Here is a 20,678-nt window from a genome sequence, read left to right as displayed (position 1 = left end):
GTGTCCTCAGTGTACCTCTTATGATATCCTAAGGGGATCTGTTAATCATGTGACCTCATCCAGCCCTTTAGCAGGCTGATTGTCTCTATTCACTGAAAACCTCCTAACTAAGGCTGAAAACAGCTGCAGCAGCCACGTCTATATGAGAAAAATAACATGTTTTTTGAACTGTTAGACCATGTAAACCTGTTCTAGTAGGACCTCCAAACATAGAAATGTCTCTTTAATATCTTGTGCTTATATTGATTATGTTTAAATTTGGCTATTTTGATGGAGAAACAATCAGGATAAAAGTAGAGCTAATGATACTACTGCAGCTAACAATGCACTATAAAATGTAGATGGAATTAGGTTTTTGCACGATTCTGTAAAAAAAACAATGAGGTAAACAATGCAACAGTTTGAATGTGTGTTTCGTAGCTTTTAGGTCACCCGCAGTATCATCCTAAATCCAGTGAGTCAGATTGGTTGGTTGCTGAGGGCCGCCCTCGATGTTAAACTGCCATGCTTGGCATTATAGGCTTAAGCTAATGCCTCATTAGCATCAGTGTCTCACTGACTCTGCTCTGAAACAGCATTCTCCTCCACTACAGAGGACCTGTTAGCTTCACTGCCAACCACGCAGAGCCGCAGGAGACTGAGGCATGAGACGCACACAACAAAGGCATGTCAAATGCAAAAGATGTATCACTAGTATAGTATGTGCACAGTGAGAAACAGAGCACATAAAAATCAACAGTGCAGGGATGTAGGACTACATTACCTCACACCTAAATACTGTAGTAGGCCTATGTTAAACGTGAGAACATAATATAAGCCAACTACAGGAAATAACTCAAAATACTTGATTTAATAGGTCTATGTGACTTTTTTTTTTCAAGGTCTTTAACACCGAGAACAAGCTGTGATCACACATAGTAAGGTGTCTTTAGTAATTACTTGCTCTCAAAGGATGTCTGCAGAGCTCTGTGTCTTTAATTTGGTTTGCTCTCAGTAAAGGTCAGACGCACACAGATGGAAGCATGGGAAGACGACAGGGTTTACGTGCATGACTGCATGTGTGCATCACTGTCACCATAACTCCTAATCTGGCCTTGCGTGTTTCACTTTTTGATTGTGACAGAGAACGCTGCGCTTAAAACTCAGATGTCATGCAGAGGCGGCGTTTCCTGACATGTGGATTATGTGTCAGGGGCAAACAGTATTAAATGGATTTTTGCATTCGTATGCTGCATTTCCACAGAATTTAAAGAGATTTGTATAATTACAGGAAAGTCTGCTTTTCGTGATAAATAATGAAGTGGAGTGACATAAAAACAAATGTGGTCCTCAACTCTAGGGATGGCAATGTCTGATGGTCTCCAAATTAGAAATTCAGATGGGTTTCACAATCTTAAGGTAATATTGGATTCTCTGGAGGAAGAAAAAGCAATTATCTTTCAAAGGCCTGTAGCTGCAAGCCATCAAATATCCATTAGGATCCCTTTTAAGCAAGCTGTCAACTAAATTGCTCAGAAAACTTCATCCTCTCAACATCTAAATGTCATACACACTCTGTAGGCCTATATGCAAACCAGAGTAAAGGTGACACCACTGTTGTCACATTGTGGATTTGCATATTAGGTGTTAGCAAGCATTTCATTGGTCCACGTCATCAATGTGTGTTTACATGTTCAGCCTGAGGCCTGCAGTCGCTCATGTAGGCTGTTGTGAAATATATGAGTAAGAGCATGTAGGTTTTATGGGGGCAAATTTGGATAGAGCTAGGCCAGCTGTTTCCACCTGCTTCCAGTTATTGTGCTAAGCTAAGCTAATACAAAGCTTCTGATTTCCACACCACCACAATGAACTTAGTTAAATCTTTTTAAATCATTCGAAGATTCTGGATCAATTCAATTGATCTCTGGATCAAGTTAGCATGTTAGCCTAGCTGACTGAGGGTACCTCAGTGTAGCAATGCTAGCTTTTAGCTTCCCAGACACATTTTGTCGCACCCTCTGAGGTTTAACTCAACCAATGACAGGAATCCTGCAGACCTGCTTTGCATGTGAGAAACTAAAATCCCAAGGTAAAGGTTTCCAGCATGATGTAATCAGGCAAAGGTCATGTTTTCCAAAGAACAGAAGCAGGGGAGCATGGGAGAATACCACCCTGCCTGCTTGTCAGATGACTCCAAAATAGTAAACAGACATGTACAATGCTCCCTGTATGACTTGCTTTCAGCCCACAAGACATCATCAGCTCATCAGAGACATAAAAATATGGGCCGACTTATGTTTGGCTCTTTTACAGCAGCGTTTTCCCAGAGAATTTCCTTTGCAAAACATGTTTACGAGCTGTGCGAGAGTGACGGCTGATAAGACAGCATGTGGACCAGGCTGGAGTCTTCCACTCCGCTGCCAGCGTGGTAAACAGCAGCAGGAGTGTTTGTGAGCAGTGGGCGGGACGAGGGCTCCACATGCTGTCAGAACACGTGGAGTCTGAATGCCTTCGACCAAGAGAGACAGAGCTGCAGAAACTTGAACTTTCCACTGACACACACTCACAAACTCACATGCACATACAGGCTCCTTCACAGACAAAATTGTGCAGAGTATTTGTTCTCTCACTGAGAGCAGCAGGAAAAAAAGAGAAGCAAATAATATTAATAGATCATCACTGATCATTAAATTCACTCTGTTCCAACTTAAACCACCTTGGCTTATTCAAACTGAGCTGGCACAAGCCCAAGACAAGACCAGTGTTATCACACATGGTCCATAAAGCTCTTAAGACATTTGAAAATGGCAGGAAACTCAGCCTAGAAATGCTGTAGTGATGTGAGAAGCGCTTCTTGATAGTGTCCTGAATCATTAGTGTCAGTGTATTTTAAAAGATTAGTTCAAAAGATTAATTGACATAATAGTTCAGTGGTTGATTGGAGCTGTGTAATCCCACTTAGTGAAGTGAAACACCACCACTGCTTTGACAAACACGCCAAACTCTGTTTAAAATAAATGATATAAGTTTCCTGTCTAATATCAGACATGAACGGTAGTTTTTAAGAATTTTTAACACTTTCTAAGTGATCTACAATTCGGCATTCGTGTTGAACTTGCTGGGCCTGGTTACAGCAGTTTGACACACAGCTCTCTCGTACCTAATGTTGACTGTATGGTACATTCAGTGAATGAATCACTGGCCATGCAGCGAGAACCTCACAGTGAAAGGATCTGAGACAGTCTTCAGCCACACGTTGTTTTTGTCATATTGCAGGTTTCACCACGCATTGTAAACTGTGAATATTGGCACATTCGCCCACTCTGTGAGTAAGTGTATCCTTCTGCATGTTTGCTCTCAACCGAACTTAGAAATAAACAAATCATCTCAGGAGGTTGATTCAGTTCAATCCCTTCATCTAAAAGATTTGTTCTTTTGAATGAATCATTCGCGAAGGACACATCATTTTTTTGCCGCAAGAATGCCATGAACAAAAATGACTGCTCAAAATGAAAAATGTCCAGTCTTCAGATACTAATCCACGAATCTAGATTTTGGCCTTGAGGCACCTTTCTGTGTGGGCAGGCATGTAAAAGTAGTGGCTGATAAAAGCCAAAAAGGTTTGGAGAGAGTGCATCAGGGCTGACTGACCTGTTGACCATCATGTAACTTTAAGTGCTGCCGTTGCTTCAGGAGAAAGACCTACAGCGAGTGCAGGCTGTTACTTAACAAAGATAAAGGTAGTTGCTGGCCATATGACCTCTTAGTTCCTCAAGGTCTCTTCCTGATTTTTGACAAGCTAGAAACAAACAAATCATAAAAGCAGAAGTAAAGAGCCATGTTAATAATGACTAATAATGACCTTTTCTGACTTGATAACCAGCAACCCGGTGTTTCCCATAACCATAACTTTTAAAAACCTCATAAAGATTGATACAATAAATATTGGTGGTTTTGAGTGAAATTACCCAACAGCTATTGGGTGGATTGCTGTGAAATTTGCTACACAAGTTCATGTTCCCCTCAGGGTGAATTGCACCAACTCAACTTTAAGGAACTTGTCCAAGAACAGCGGGAAAAGAAATCTGAAACATGCCAATGCTCGTACACATTACAGTGCATTTTAAGTCAACGACTTTTAGCTGAATTCATGCAGCAATGGATGCATGCAGCTCTGCAGTATATCATATATCACTGCGTGGATTGTGTCTTAACAGCCTCCCAGGATCTCAGAAGCTTACAAAACATGCAAAATATAGAAAACACTGTCTACACAGGAGGAAGTACTTCTTCTATACAGTTGGCAGTGATGATATTTACTGTGGAATGGAGCAAACATACAGTAGCATATAGCACATTTAAGTTTAAGAACTTACAACATACACAACAACATGACAGCAATGTGACACTCTGATGCAGGTTAAAGCACCTTTTTACATGACAAAATCAATATATTATCATTTGCATTTGATTTAGTGTGGTATTTCTAAAATATATGTCAGTATGTTATGTTTTCATGTGGGATCACCAGCGCTGTGTGCCTCTGTTGTCTCCTCTGTGGAGAGCCGGAGCTGGCTACTGTAAGTGGGTCACAGCTCCGCCCTGCTGCTACGCGGCGTAGTTCAATGAGCCTGGCTGAAGCCGTCCTTAGGCTGATTCAGGGAGAAATAATGGGGCCAGCGACTCCCAATCCCCTCAAGAGCAGCAGCACAGCACGGCAGCAAGCTGGCAAGGAGGCCCAGTGGAGCGCAGGGTGAACGAGGTTGCCAAAGGAGAAGCTATTTTGCTCTTTAAGCCCCCAACCTACAGTACATACCACACATACTGTTCTAATGTACAGTACAGCGGGTGCATCGGGTTCATACTGTACGTAAGGGTATTTGCTGTTTTAAGTTCATTTTTACATGATTTTTTCCTGCTTGGCGGCTCTCTGCAGATACAGGCATTACGGCCTGGGTCATAAGTGTGGATGACCTCTTTATCTAACCAATTTACTGTAAATGATTTCATACGCTGACGTACTGGTGTTGCATGATTATTAGAATGCAGTCCTGCAGAAAACTTGATTTGCTTAATAGTGGAAATCAGATAAAATATGTAATAAAATAATGGGTGTCATGTGCAAAATAGTGCATGGAGTATATTCCCATGTGCTGGTGTCTAATTAAATTACCAAAGCCACTTAAAGCAGCTTATTTTGTTTATATGTTTCTAACTGTCTTTACATGATCCTCTTTGGAGAGTCATGTGGGCCACTTGATGTCACTCAAAATCAGAAACGTCCTTACTCGCAGGCACAAGAAACGTGAAAAGAAATCAAGCCTCCGAATAGTTTGATTGTGCATGACTGCGAATGATGGATTCTTTCTTGCTCGTCTGCGTGTGTGTACAAGCATGTGATTGCGAATGTGGTTCTAAATTTGGGAATAATTGAGGGCATCCAGGAATAGACCAGATAGACACACACACACACACAGACACACAATTACTTCAAAGGAAAATCCTGTAAACTGTATTTTAGGAACCCTTAGCTGTTGTTGCACAGGCTTGAGAAATTCACTTCCCTGACACACTTTATTCAGCAAGCTGTCCTTTATGTTGAGGAAAACAACCAGCAACAACTAAAGCATCGTGCAGCAGAGACTTCTGCTTTCAGTGTCCTTTTCCTGTGGTTTTCCTTCAGAGCAGAAATGTGCCCTTACAGATTTTGAATAGAAAAAGGGAAGCAAAACGTTTTTTTCTTCAGACAGACAGTGGAGAGAGGGGTGAGGAACACTGTGTCCCTCCTGGTGGCTTGGTGGTGGGCTCTTATGTAAGGCTGGTTTCTACCTGGCAGCAGAGCAGAGCCCCACTGACAGTGTCACACTGCTAATTAATACACACCAGCTAGAGGTGTGCCCTCACTGACTGCTTGTGTGTGTGTGTGTGTGTTCATTTTGTGTCAGCGCTGGAGAGCAGGAAAGTTATCGAAGGGATGCCCATGAAGAATATTCATTATAATCACATTGTGAGTGTGAGAAATAATCAGAGGGATCTGTGCCTCGAGGGGGGCTCACTGGGTCAGACCCAGGGCAACTAATTAAATTGATAAATGTAGAATGAGAGTAGCAGTAGCCTGAATGCTGCTCACTGTTTTACGCCTCTGTGTTGGCAATATCTGTGGCTGGAGGCATCATCTTTTCAGATTGTCCATCCATCTGTCCATCCCATTCCCATGAACACGATATCTCGGGAACACCTTGAAGGAATTTCTCTTTTTTTTATTTTCTTTTTTTGGGCTTCAAAGGTCAAAGGTCGCTGTGGGGGTGGGGGTGGGGGTTTTGCGTGAGCCTTATGCCAATGAGCACCTGAGTACCTCTGTAAAAATAGTTTCTTAGTTAAGTCAATGTGAACTGTAAACCGATTAAGCTACTATGCCTTGTTGTATCCAACAACAACCAATGATAAGAAATGTACCCGTGCCAATGAAATTGATAATAATAATCCAATATGTTACAAAGTACAGCATGTGTAATGAGATTACTGCACAGTAAAGAAACACTCATGTGAGACACGTCCTCGTATCTGCATGTGAGTGTGTGGGAGATAAAAACATGTTGTTCCCTTCATGTTTTGAACCTGCTGCCCTCCCAACTCTGACTACATTGTCTTTTCTGGAGACGCGTGGTTTAGCAGGAAGTCATTGGCTCAGAATGAGCTTCCTGCCTCGGCCTTTGTCTGAAATAAAAACACATCAGGGAGAGAAAGTTTTGGCCGGAGAGTTCAGCTCCCCGTTCCCCAGGACGGAGAAAGGATATCCTCCTCTCTTAACACATAGTCAGGAAGCTATTAGACTTTGTGCCAAATGCGTGATATTCCAGCGGGTGAGGGAGGAGGTGCAGGATGGGATTTGCAGTTTTGAGGTTTATTATTGATTACTAATTTAGAGGAGGACGAACTCATTTAAAATCAGAAATCATAGTTGGTTCCTATCAAAATGACATTAAATCAATGTAAATCTTCAGAAGAATAAGTGACACTATGTAACATTTGAATTTCTAAGCAATACAACAAACCATTGCTCAGTTCAATACACTCAGGGGTTTCACTGCTGCAGCCTTACTTGGTCTGGTCTGACCACTAGCTTACGGTGGCTAATGTTAGCTAAAGTTGGTCAGTCCTGATTCAGTTTGCTGATTTTTTGACTCTTCTCTACTTTTTATTGCATGCTGTCCCTTAAATGTTACCTATGTGGCCATAAGTAACATTTAGCAGACAGCAAAGTTACATAGTCTCACTCAACATTTGTGAGGTTCAAATGAATGACTTTCTAACATTATTGTATTCAGGAAGTATTGATGCTACAGCACAGCCATACTTATTGTCCTTCGAGCTGCATGTGATATTAATTATGTGAAAAAATGGATACGAAGTTGAATCTGTTTAAATAAATTCATTTATTTCTGTAGGTTGCTATCCATAATCAATACAGACAAAAGCAATACTCAACTACCAGAATTTATAAATCATTATAATCATCTCTTGTGAGCATCACAATAAACAGTATATTTAATTATGTACAATGGAAGACAACGACACATTCAGACTGAGTCAATCCAAGATCAATCTGTAAAAAGAGGAGTCTGTCCATGGACACAGAAATGGGGAAAGCGCTTTGGGACATGTCAAGAACAAAGTTCCCAGCGACAAAAACAAAACACTTGGCAGAAAGAGAAATGTACAAGGAGCAAAACAGCTTCTGCTCGTCACAAAAAGAAAAAAAAAAAAAATCAATGCAATGTTACATTTGGTTCCACGGTTGTAAACTAGATTGTATTCATGTCACTATTGCATATGCCATTAGGTGTGTTGACAAGGCAAAGAGATCTCTATAATAAAATAGACAGAGTATTTTTTCATATAGTCACAGAGACTGTGAGGGAGAAAGCATACAATACACTGTACAACCCCAAAGCAAAAACCCCGTCCCCTTTTTAAAAATCTGTAGCCAAAGTCTTTACACAGGAATATCATTGCAACATAAGTAAAATCTAAGTACTCTATGTATTTTCAATAGATTTTTTTAGTTAAACTCTTTTTCTATGTACACAATATACACATTCAAGACTCTGAAGATAAATAGATACCACAACTTAGCGTGGCACAGCTCCAATATTATTCAACTCTGTCAAAACCGTTTCCCACATTTTGTTTTTGTGGTGTTCCCACCAGCTCAGCAATACATTCAGACAAGGTTAAAAGTTTTACAATCCACTGTACACTAAAGGGGTTGTGAGCCAGTTGGTGTCAACACAGTGGGCCACGCAAAGATCCCAAAGTCGGGGTATCAACAGAGGGCCTTCATTAGCGAACCATCTGGCAGCCATTTTGGAGGTTCACAGCTCTTAGGAAGCAGCAGAATTTTCTAAAAAAATTTAAAAGAAGGAATTACACATTTCTACTCTCACAAATTCCTAAGAAATAAACCACTGTTGTTCTTTTTATTACACTCAGGGGTTTTGCAGCTACTCTACTTGGTCTGGTATGACCAATAGCTAATGTCAGCCAGTAGCTGATGGTGGCTAATGTATAGGTTTATGTTTCCATCATGATTTAGCATTTAACATTATCTTGTAATTGTTACATAATTTGTTGTCACAGTTACACAGCCCTGCTTTAACATTACATAATTGTGCTCAGCCAGATCAAGCTTTTTTATGCCGTCTGCCATAAAGTTACATTTTCCAGACATCTGCTTCTCCAGTGAACATCCATGATGATACCAGATGTGGCTCTTGGCCTTTCTTATTCTGCTTTTTCTGTGTTACAGAGCCCTCCTCATGGCCCCTTTCACCCTCTCTTCAGCCCTCTTATCGACTTTGCCCCAAGCTTGACATTTTTCACTGGCTCGACCCCTCCACCGTCACCTCAACTAGACATTTGTACCATCAAATGATATCACAGCAGGGCGGCCTGCATCGAGCTTCACAGCAGGCCGTAGGTTTGAAGGTAGGAGTGTGTGAGGTTTTCAGGCTGAAGTGACTGAGGAACTGTGGGAGGTACAGTGCATTCAGATGCCTGGTGATGTGGGGTCTGAGCGGAGTTATAAAGACATGCATAACTCTTAAAGACATTTAGAAATATATTTCTTTAACTCCAGAGCTTTGATTGGACAAAAATAAACTAGGTTAGAATAAATAAGAAATTAGTAATTAAGAAAATACTTTAATATCAGTACCATAAATCAGATCTCAAGCAGCCCCACTGTACTGTACATTTCTGAAATAATATTTTTAATGGTAAGCTAGGCGTTTTACCTTCCACAACAGAATAACAATATAGAGATGTAGGTCCAAACAGACATACCGAAATAGAATATTTATCTCTTATTTCATAGAAAACATAAGGACAGTATAGACATTAAGGCATTGGGTAAGTCTTATCAGACATTCATCTTCCAAAAATAAATAAAATGTATATATAATATAGTTATGTACTCAGTGTACCTTGGTATCCTCGCTCCCTGGGCCAACTCTATAGTAGGTTTCACTGTTCACTGCTCACAGTTGGTCGTACTTTGTCTCAGAAACACACACTCGCACGCATACAAGCAGTCATAAAACTACCCTCAAGTAAATAAATACTATCTGGGAACCATTAGAGCTTTGTTATTGTCTGACTATCTTCGCTTCTGTGCTTGCGCCAAAATTTGGGTCAAAGGAGAAACGGCCTCTGAAAGCGCAGGGAACATGAGACTCACTGATACACAACACACACATCCACACACACACACACACACACACACACACACACACACACATCCACGAACACACCTGTCCGGCCTCCAGCGAATTCATGACATGCATAGATGGTGACCTGCTTGTCTCTTAAGTGTGTGTGAGTGTGAGTGTGAGTGTGAGTGTCACTGAGGGCCCAGACAGTCTTTCAGGGCCACAGGGCCCAGTGGAAGGGCAAAGCTGATTTCTTTTTGTCCAGCAGCAGGTCGGTGGAGACACCAAGTCAGAGGATAGAGGAGTCCCTCAGTCTGAAAGAAGCAACAAGAGAGAGAAAGAGGGAGTTAGTGAAAATATCTCATAATTCAAAACACTCTTTTGTTAAGTTATTTCACCCAATGACAACAGACATTTGACTGGTGCACTTAATCCTATACTCTAACAATCACAATAATATCTGCCATGGAATGAGCATTTACAGTGATGAAATACACGAGGAGAATTTTATGTTTACATTCATTATTTGTCACTACAGCTCTACAGTGTAAGGTCTAAGAAAAGTGTGAAAATCATTTCCAGGTTTGCTTCTCAACAAAAGCTGGACACCCTCAGACAAACATTGCTACATGTGGTCAAAACTCCACAGGGCACCTTTAATATTTCAGAAAATCCAATGACAATAAACCATTTAAGCGTACCAAGTCTGCGAAATGCAGTTAATGTAGAAACGGATCGGACTGTAAATAAGTGAGTAAACCCCAGTTTGTGGTCTGATTATTTCCCCACAAACAACACCTGTGCTAACAATGCAGACCTTTCAGACAGCAGACAGGTTTGAGAGAACAGAGTCTTATACTGTACAGTGTGAACTCATGACATTTACAGACTCAGATTAGACTGTTGTAGAATGTTTCTGTGCCACAATAACAAGGAGACATTGGGAAATGCAGCTTGAATAACAACAGTGAATGCTGCACACACATGGAGGGATTTGAGATGTGTGAAGTTGCTGTTTTAATGTGTATTATTTGTGTTTAATGACAATACTTGTTCATTATAGCCATAATGTGGCCTTATACATACATATGTTGTGTGATAGTATGTGCATTGTTTCTGGTGGCAGTACAGCCAGCCTCTGGATCTTAGTTTGCTCCACGTGGACTGGTTACCCCTCCACCAGAACCCATCCCAATCATGCTGTGGTTAGATGGCGTGTGTCATTTCTTAACACACCAGCTGTTTTGCCCGGGAACCGCTTGAAGGACGGTGGGGGGAGGCTGTTCGGCAACGGTCGTTATTACATAATCTGGGATGTAGAGTGATGGGGGTTGGGGTCTCCTGTCGCGCTGCCGTGTTGCTATGGACACACACTGAGCAGAGGAAGACCAGCAAGCAGCCCAGTAGCTGATGCAGAGAAAGACACTGTGGTTGCATTTCTATTGAAATAGATATTTATAATTATGTGGGATTTTGTGGGTTTTAGCATGTTTTAAAATCCACTGTTGACAGTTTTGATTGTGTGGAGGATGGGCAGGGAGCACTGCAAGGCGAAAGAAGGAAGGATTTGCTTGAAATCAAGAGTGGTGGTCAGGGGGAGGGAAGATGGAAGCTTCCAGGAAGAGCAGGAGTCCAGCGGCAAAGAGATGCACAACTAGATGTGTGTGGGCAGTGGGAGTGGGGACTAAGCCGCAGAGACACTCGGGCACTGGCTTCCAGGAGGCCAACTTCCTCCTTGTAGTCATGTGTTATGAAACCACACATGGAGTACATGGTTGTCTTTGAGCTGGGAAATTAATATCAGAGCAGGGCAGATGAAACGCTTTAAAAAGATATCGGATAACCTCAAAAATGCACAGCCCTCAGGCACAAAGCAAAGGCTGTTTTTTTTTTTTTATTTCCTGAAAAGTTGCCATTTGCAGAAACAACCTTGGAAAAAAACACTTATCTTAATTCTATGTTAACACGATAATATGATAAACAGAAAGGGATGGGGCATAGTTAAGGACGTTATATCACTAAATCCATAGATAAGTCCCTGTATCTTATATAATTTACTATGAACACATCCAAAAGTCACTTATAAACACTGACTCAATTCCCAGGGACAATGTGCGTGGATCAACATCTGATAACTGAGAAGATACTAGTTTGGCTGATATGAGGGAACATTTGTGTTCAGTGCCACCCAGATATGATTTTATAGCCAATTTCCAAATAGATTTCTGATGATTTTAGTTTGACTTGGACAGGCTGAAGCAAACAAATGCGCACACCTTGCATTACGTATTACCCAGCTGCTGTCCGTGGAGTAGCCGCTGGCTCTCACTGATCTACCCCTGGCCGTCTAATCTCGCCTGCAGAGGCTGTAATCTCATCTGGAGCCGTGGCTGGCTAAATGTGGGGAACGCTGGCCACGCAGTTATCTAGCAGCTAGCGCTTCTGTCTGGAACATCCCGGCCTACTTTAGCCCCCCTCCTCCCCGTGCCACACACACACACACACACACACACACACACACACACACACACACACACACACACACACACACACACACACACACACACACACACACACACACACACACACACACACACACACACACACACACACACACACACACACACACACACAGGAAACTCTGACACAAGAGCCTGCAGTGTTACATGCACGTTTGTTCTCTATATATCAAGTAACATGGCATTTCTGGATTTCCTGCCATTACTATTTGCACTGCTTTGTTATGTTTGCAAGTTCTCAGCTTCAACGCAGGTCTGATGCGGATGTAAATACACTATTCTAACAGCATGCGCGTATGTGTGTGTTTGAGCCGGCAATGGATTGGGCAATCACGCTGATGGCTACAATCAGGTGTCACCTTTACGAGCAAATCCACAAATGCCAGAACAAAATGTGACACGTAGGGAAACCAAAATAAAGCCACAAGGGCTCCACAAGGTAATGATGTTGGCCAAAATTCCAGCAGTGGAAAAAGTGGCATCATTGCAGCCCTTATACAAATGTCCAAGTCTCAGTGTGTGTGAGCTAAAAGAAAAAAAACAACAACTGATGATTGTTTTCATTCACTAATTAATAATATTAATAACTCCAGCTCTGATTTAAAAGTGAAAGAAAGTGTGTAGTTGGGTTGAGGCTTAAAAAACAAATCAGTTTCCTCTTCTTCCACACCTTGTTATGACAGTCGTATCTACTGGGCATGCTCAGAGCGAGTTAGTGATGCATGGCTGTGCAACTAGACCTCTTTCGCTCGCTGCACCCTCCAACACACACATCACAGGAAATGTAAGTATATACTTAACAGGCTCTGGGTGCATTCGCATCTACCCAGCACATCGTCTCTCGATGACATCACTCATAATACTACGGACTGAATGACGTTAAGAGGAAGTGGGATTTGAGTAGATGGGCACGAATGCTTCTAATCTGCCTGATGAATTACACACACACACACACACACACACACACTCAGTGCTGATGGTCATGCTCTCTGCAGCCCATGGGTGCAGCAGATGGTGTGCTGTCATTAGCGGAGGGGTAGTGAGTAGGCAGGGATGTGTGTGTGTGCATAAGAGAAACATATAGTTGTATGTATATGTTTACATGCTAGTGTGAGCATGGGCAAGGAAATCAGTGTAATGAGTGCATGTGTGTGAAGATAGTGCAGAGTGGCAGGTGTTTGAACCCCCCCCCCCTCCCATTGCACACACACACACACACACACACACACACACACACACACACACACTCTCTCACACACTTGCCTTCCGGAGAGTGACCATCTGCCACTAGCACTCAAGAGGGACGCGGACTGTCACAGCAGGGCTCCTCAGGTCTTAGAGCCCCCTTAATATTTCTTCTGTGTGCTATGATGCCTGATATTAAAATGATTCTGAGCCCTCCCAGTAAAAGGCAATCAAATCAATACACAGAGGAGGCGGCCGTCAGATGAAAGTATTAGTCAGATGAGGAGGTGGGAACAGAGACGGCTGACTTGGCTAATCTGAGTCTGGTACAGAACATCCACCTGGCTGAGCTGCGGCTAGCCAGGGCCGCGAGAGGAGACGGGCGGCTTGGGTTTGGGAGGTAAACACCACCTCCGGGTCACATGGACCGGCCCGTTGACAGCACAAGATGTAAACAAACACCTGACCCTTGTGCCGGGCATTAAGACGTCTAAGATGACACTGAGTGAAGCACCAAAGAAACATATCCAGCTGTCAAATTCTCATGACTTCAGGGTTTTGTTGACTAGAAGTAGTGCAATCACGTTTCTCACCAAGGGGGTTGTCACATGGGTCTGGGGGGCAAACGCTAAATTCCAAGGGGCAGTTGAGGCTGGTTTAGTGGTACTTTGATCCTGACAAACAGCCACATGTTCCTCCACAGCGTTGGTATTCAACCAGAAGTTTCCCTGGCCCCAAGAGTCAGCAGGTTTTCATTCAAGCCAAACTACATTTCACTGAGAGGGTAAACTAATCAGCAGGAGTCAAGGCTCGGAGGTGTTAAGCTGGAACGAAAACCTGCAGACTTTTGGGTCAGGATGGCTCACGGTCCAGGAGCTCAGCGTGACGTCCTGATAAACACGAAATCAAAGCCCTCGGCCAGTGGGGCCCGGCGCCAGAGAAACGCCCGTAGCGCACTGTGACCTCCTTCACCCCGCCTCGCCACACAGCAGTGGAACTGAGTGTTCGGTAAACAAGCCATCAGGTCTGCCATCCTGGCCCCTGTGCTCCCAGAATGCACCTTGGTTGAAGGGGGCCTCACCAATGAGTTTGTTTGTTGCTTTAAAAAGTCCAAGCCCTTCCCCTCCTCTTTCTACTGAGCATACAAGGCTGCGCTCCATCCCCCCCTCTCTGCTTGTCTTACTTCTGCTAAGTGAACAGCCTAATGAGGCAGAAGGGCAGCGGAGTGCACGTGCCGTCCTGCCCCATTATGCACGCATTCATTCACGCTCCCACAAACACTCAGGCAAGCAGCACTGGAAAACAAAACAGGCGACTCTCTCTCTCTCTCTCTCTCTCTGCACATCTCTGCCAAGTGTTCACGGATGCAGGCAACGCCACTGGAAAAAAAGATCCCTGAGAGAGAGAGAGAGAGAGAAAAACCGCCCCTGACTGTTCTGCATGTGTACGTGCTAGAGTCCACATGTATGTGCTTGACTCTTTTCCCCTCCCTCTCCCCAGTCAGTTACATTCAACAAGCTTTATTAGCACCATAAAAAAATATTGGTACTCCATCAAAACACGAGTGTGGAATATGTGCTAAGCAACAACATCTTGGATGAAAATGAACACATGAGCACACGTTAATAGTTCTTTGACCTCAAAAGAAATGCAGCAGACCACTATTAACGCAGTTCACTGCCTGTTTAACTGAAAAACAGCCCTTTGACATCAGTCATGTTCACGTCACTGTCATAAAAGTGTCACACAGAATGCATTAAGGCGTCTCTGTTAATGCAATAGATTTCTCCCATACTGTGGGGGCTGCTGTGTGTTGTTACACTCCTCTTTATTTACCACAACACTAATAACGTAGCAACTTTTAAAGCAGTTTTCGGTCCTGTGTGTTAAGAGTGAAACATAATGTATCTCCTCTCTCCGTACACAGGGGCCTTGTGGTGAAATAAAAGCCACATTCTATTCAAACGGTCTGGAGCCGGGACAAAAACAGGCCCCTCTCACAGCAACTTTTCAAACCAGTTCCGCCAGGAATGTGGACCGTGACATCCAGTTACCTGATGGCCGCATAGCAACTCGCCCACTTTGTTGTTTTCCCTTGCTGCCTACAAGGACACGCACACAAACACATATCCACTTGTGCTGGGCCTCACATGTCAGCATGCAAACCCCCTCCACTCTCTACCACTTCTACGTGCTCGTAAACACACGTGAGCTCACTGTGTCCAATAAACGGCGTGGGGAGTTAAACTTGGCGTCAACATTCTGCCGTCCCTGTGCTCCTTGTTTACACCGTCTGCCATCCCACGCCGCAGCTTCATTCTGGCCATCGGGATATTCTGGGACACTATTGATCACGGGATGGTGGGAATAAAGGGTCTATAGAGGTCACATTGATGTGCAACACATCCTAAAGCTTACCCAACTGAAAAATAACAGCCGGAAATGCCCACGGCTCGGTGTGACATTACAAGTGACAGGCAGCGTACCTATCAGCTCTGAGGCATTCCTTTGGCATTACCAACAACACTGCCACTAACCAACCAAAGAAAACCTGTTCTATAGACCAGATAAGGGAACTATTTAATACCTCTGTCTCCATATTGATTATAGACTTGTGTCTGATGCTTCATAATGAATCTCTATCTTCTCATTTTTGCTTTTTGTAGAAAACAGCCTCCATTCATAATAAGCGTTGGTGGAATCCCGAAATCTGCTTGTGTATTTTTAGTATCTGCAGCCCACGACAGCAGCAGCAAGGCAGCATCCTGCTCTGTCATGGTGCTTGTTTACTTCAGAGCTCTCAGCCTGGTCACGTTACATAGCAGCTTCGTGCTGCGTTCACATGTTGTGGGAAATATTGGGATTAGCACACATGAATCATTTTAAGAAACAAACAGTAAAAGCCTGATTGAATGCAACTAAAATTAAGATGTCACTCCTCCTCACTTTGACACTCCCAGCATTCAGTGCCGCTCTGTTGTTTAACTGCAAAAGCTGCCACACAAACACGACTCATGTTACAGGATCTGCGAGTACTCAGAAGTAGGAGCTTCAGAGGAGCGCCTGAAGGCCACACCGGTACCACCTACTTGTGTACTTTGAAATCCACACAGCCAGTTTCAATTTGAATCTAGAGGAAATGCAAGTTTGCCTTCATCTTTGTTTTGATTCTCTTCCATCCGTTTCCTTCAAAAAAATAAAGAGCTACCTCTCACATTCCTAAAAACACTTTACTCCCTCCTTCAAAACACCTGCAGGACATTATGATGAAAGTGTAGATGAATTATTTTGCAGTAACACATCTGACATCCACCTCACTCACCTTTGGCAGTGGTTGCAGCCTCCTTGAATCCCAAACAGACATATGGTGTGCTGTGTAATCCATTGATACCCCCCTTGCAGCTGCTGGTGGGTTTGAAGCCAGCCAGGTCCTCGCATTTCTCCACGCCCCTGCTGTCCAGCAGGTTCAAGGCAATGTAGTTCAGTCTGTTGGGGTAGCCGGCCGAGCTCTGCCGGTTCACTGGGCTGCCGTACTCTTCGTCTGAGCCCTCGCTGCTCCGGGATGAGATGTTCTCCACCGAGCTGTGCCTCTTCACCATGTCGCCGCGGGCGAACGAGGGGAAGACCGGCGTCACAGTGGCGGTAGAGGAGAAGGTCTCTGAGCTGTGGCGCCGACGTCCCTGCGGATTGGCCCGGATCACCTTGGCGGAGCAGTCGGGGTCCACCGTGGAGGAAGGGGTGGCCCCAAGCAGGAAGACCCCAATGCCTTCTGGGACTCCCTGGTCCTCCAGAGAGAGCCTCCTCTCCCTGATGCCCTGGCTGTTGGAGAACAATGTTCAAAATATGAGATATTTAGTCAGCAAGTAGACTTTATTTTCATCCTGGTTAAAAACATAAATCATTAATCCATTAACTTAAGATTTAAAGTGGCTTAATATTTGATATTTACTTTATCATGAACATAATTCACATCCCAAAAGTATAAAAACTTGAAAATCATCTGCCTCTTGCCGCCACTCTCTCTGTGATGATCAGTGCATCAGTATCAGTAAATGTGTTAAAGGAAATCAACCAAGTACAATGGTTCATATCTGGGTTCACATTATCAGTGTTGACAATGTTGATTATCAGACACTTTCTATTACACGTTGTACAATAATTCAATAAGTGAAAAACTTACTGTTCATTTGATAATTGAGAGTAATTAAAATCATGCAGTACAAGCTGTTCACTACTGTTGCCTTTGCTTGGGATCAGTCACACAGACTGTTGACATAGATGACTGCTCCCTCCCACCACAGACACACTCACCTTGCTGTGTTCTGAGGAACAAGCTGCGGAGGCGAGCTGGTCATCCCAAACGTCATCTCATTGTAGTCATTTTTCACCTCAGAGCCTTTCTCGCCATTCAGATGGTACACATCCTCCACTGAGCAGGGGCACATGGACAACACTGGGAGTGTGTCCAAGTGCTCAGCGGGGGTGTCAGCCTCCTTGGGTGAGTGTGAGCCCAGCTCCAGGTTAATGTAGTCTGTCAGAGAGGACCTCCCCGGGCCCCCGCCGCTGGAACCCAGTGATGAAGACTGGCTCTCTGTTGATACAGTGGAGGGCGGGGAGAGTCTGGTGCCGCTGAAGTCAATGTTAATGTACTCTCCGGGGCTGCGGGGTTCGCCAGGCAGGGGGTGCTCGTTCATGCTGGGCAGGGTCCTCAGGGTGTCCAGGGAAAGCCTGTTAGGCCTGCCCAGCCTCCCTCTGTAGGGCAGGCTGTCCGCCCGGCCGTGTCGAACAGGAGAGGGTACAGAGGGGCTCAGAGGGGTCTGAGCTGCACTCGGCTGCATCACAGAGTAGTAGTCTGACTCCCCCACCTTCTGCCTCAAACTCTGAGGGCTCATCAACACATACTGGCTGCTTTCCTCACTCTTGGAGGCCTGAAGTTTAGCGGGGAGTGTCAGGGAGCCGGCCTGGTAGGCTGGCCTCACTGATGCAGGTTCACTGGCCAGCAGGCCCAAGTAGTAGTCAGGGGGGGTCTGGAGTGGAGGTGGGTTTCCAGGTGACATGTTCATGTATTCACCATGTCTGTCTGGGCTCTCCATGGAGGATTTGGAGCCACACCACATTCTCATGTAGCCGTTGTCCTCCAGAGAGCTGCTGCAGGGGGAGTTGGTCTTGTAACCACCGCTGGCAGCTGCCTGAGGGTGCACCCTAGGGTTCACAATCTGCTTGGGTGCTGAGACGCACATGGGGCTCATGGGCATGTAGTTGTCGACCTTGCCAGACTGGGCTGCTACACCTGGAGTCATTGGCATGTAGCCATCGTCGCCGAGGTTACTACTGGAGCTTCTGGATGAACCGATCTCAATGTCTCCATAATCCTCTGGGTAGCACACTTTAGGGGAGGCGGAGTGAGAGTTCTGTCCGTGGGCCATCCTCATGAGTGTGTACTCATCCAAGGAGGCCGAGGACAGCGGCGCCACCACCCTCTGCTGACGTGGTGTGGTCAGGGAGTGCGTCCGCTTCCTGTAAGCCTTGTCTTGACCCTCTCCACAAGCCCCAGACCTGCTCCCACCGGCCCCCTCCATTATCATGTAGCCACAAGGGTCGCTGATGTCACGAGATGGAGGCGTGCTGGACAGAGAGTCGGGGGTGTCGCTGCGGGTCAGGGGGAGGAATTTGGGATCACCTGGACTGGAGCTGTAGTCGTCGCACAGCATGAAGCCAGTGTCGCTGAGGGAGCCAGAGATGGAGGCGCTGCAGCTGAAAGGCCGCCGGGCTTTGTCAGGAGTGCAGATACTACCCCCCCCTCTGGGAGACATGCTGATGGGGCTGGAGGCGGCCGGAGGGGAGTTGGACACCGGCATGGACCGGCTATGATGCAGGTTGGAGGAGGACTCTAGCATCCTGCAGGTGCGCCCACTGCTGAGGGTGTGAGACCTGCTGAGGTTCCCAGAGTTTGGACTGGTGGGACTCCCGCTCACGGATATGGACATGGACACAGGCCGGGTCACGCTGCCGTCTCCCTCGCTGGCCGTTCTTATCCGACAGGACGTGAACTTCCTCCCTGGAGAGGTGGCTGCTATGCTGTCTGTTCGGGATTTCCTCACCAGGCCCGTCTGACTGGGGGGGAGGTTGTTGAGGTTGCGCCGTGTGGGCACAGAGATGGGGTTAGTGCTGGCGGACTGGCTCTTGCTGCGAGGCCTGAACTCGGACAGCTCCTTCATGGCCTTCATGGCCTCTAGGATGGTCTCGTGGATGTTCTGCGCCACCACTGAGTCCTCTGCCTGCATCCAGAACTCCCCAGGCCCGGTGACCGCCGAGCGGCCCACCTCTATGAAGAAGAAGCTGTCTGAGTGGCCACATCTCCGGATGTTCATGAGCTGCAAAGTGACAGCAGCTGTTTCTGAGTTCAGTTTGACAAAGCTGATGGTCCTGCTGGACAAACACAGCCTGTACACTCCCGTCAGGTTCTTGATCTGACCCAAGCCTTTGGCTTTCAAGTTGACCTGCCATACCTCCTTATAGACGGCGTTTGCAGGACTGATGAGTCCGTAGCTGGCCTCCTCGAAGCCCACTAACGAGGAGGTGGAAGCGGGGCTGTCGTACACTTTCCCCTCGGCGATCAGATCCGTCAGGACCGTGAACCAGCTCTCCTGCTCCTGCTCGTTGTCCGCAGCCACAGCGAAGTACTCGTCCTTGGTGTAGAGGGCGATCAGGTGCTTGTGTTTGGCGTCGGCTCGTTTGTTTACGCACAGACAGGAGTCCAAAGTTATGACCCGTTTGGCGGCGGACTTGTTCCTCCATTTCTTCTCGCTCTCGTAATACTCCAGCCGGGCAGGGCAGCGCTCCGTCGGCTCTCTCAGCACGAAGAAGCGCCTGTGTCCGTGTTTCTGCTTCCTCAGGTAGCCGCACTTCTTCACACCATTCGTCCCATTAGATAACAGGTGTCCTCCTGTCGCGGGAGGACTGGCCATCTCTCCACACTTCTCTTTTAAAGTTCCAGATAAGCAAAGTCCTTTATAATGATAAGAATAAAAAAGCTGCAAAATAAAACTTTAAAGGGAACCCGTTTCTAATCCATAGCAGACACCGATGGCTGTGTCCGCTGTCCAGAGGCAACAGTGCAGGCGGACCAGACCAGGGACTGATCTGATCCTGGAGAAAAACAACATGTGACGCTGCTGCTCTAAAAACAGAATAAAACACGGAGTCATAGGGGGGCGGTGCGTCCTGCAGGGGCCGTGCCTGTCCATCACATGGCTCCGACGCTGCCCATTGGCTCAGTAAATAA

At 45.4% G+C, this 20,678-nt stretch overlaps 1 protein-coding gene across 1 annotated transcript; it reads right to left on the bottom strand.

The window, feature by feature from the left end:
* Positions 1 to 7,402: 7,402 nt before the first annotated feature.
* LOC139223773 (insulin receptor substrate 2-like) lies at positions 7,403 to 20,361 on the bottom strand. The gene is made up of 3 exons (XM_070855764.1): positions 17,705 to 20,361; positions 16,716 to 17,212; positions 7,403 to 10,003 (listed from the first exon to the last, which is right to left on the bottom strand). Exons 1-3 carry the CDS (start codon positions 20,359 to 20,361, stop codon positions 9,999 to 10,001), a joined length of 3,159 nt encoding a protein of 1,052 aa, XP_070711865.1. The 3' UTR covers positions 7,403 to 9,998.
* Between the last annotated feature and the right edge of the window lie 317 nt (positions 20,362 to 20,678).

This window comes from Pempheris klunzingeri, chromosome 24 (assembly GCF_042242105.1).
Source record: "Pempheris klunzingeri isolate RE-2024b chromosome 24, fPemKlu1.hap1, whole genome shotgun sequence".
NCBI classification, from domain to species: Eukaryota; Metazoa; Chordata; class Actinopteri; order Acropomatiformes; family Pempheridae; genus Pempheris; species Pempheris klunzingeri.
This window is presented reverse-complemented; position numbering and strand designations above follow the sequence as displayed.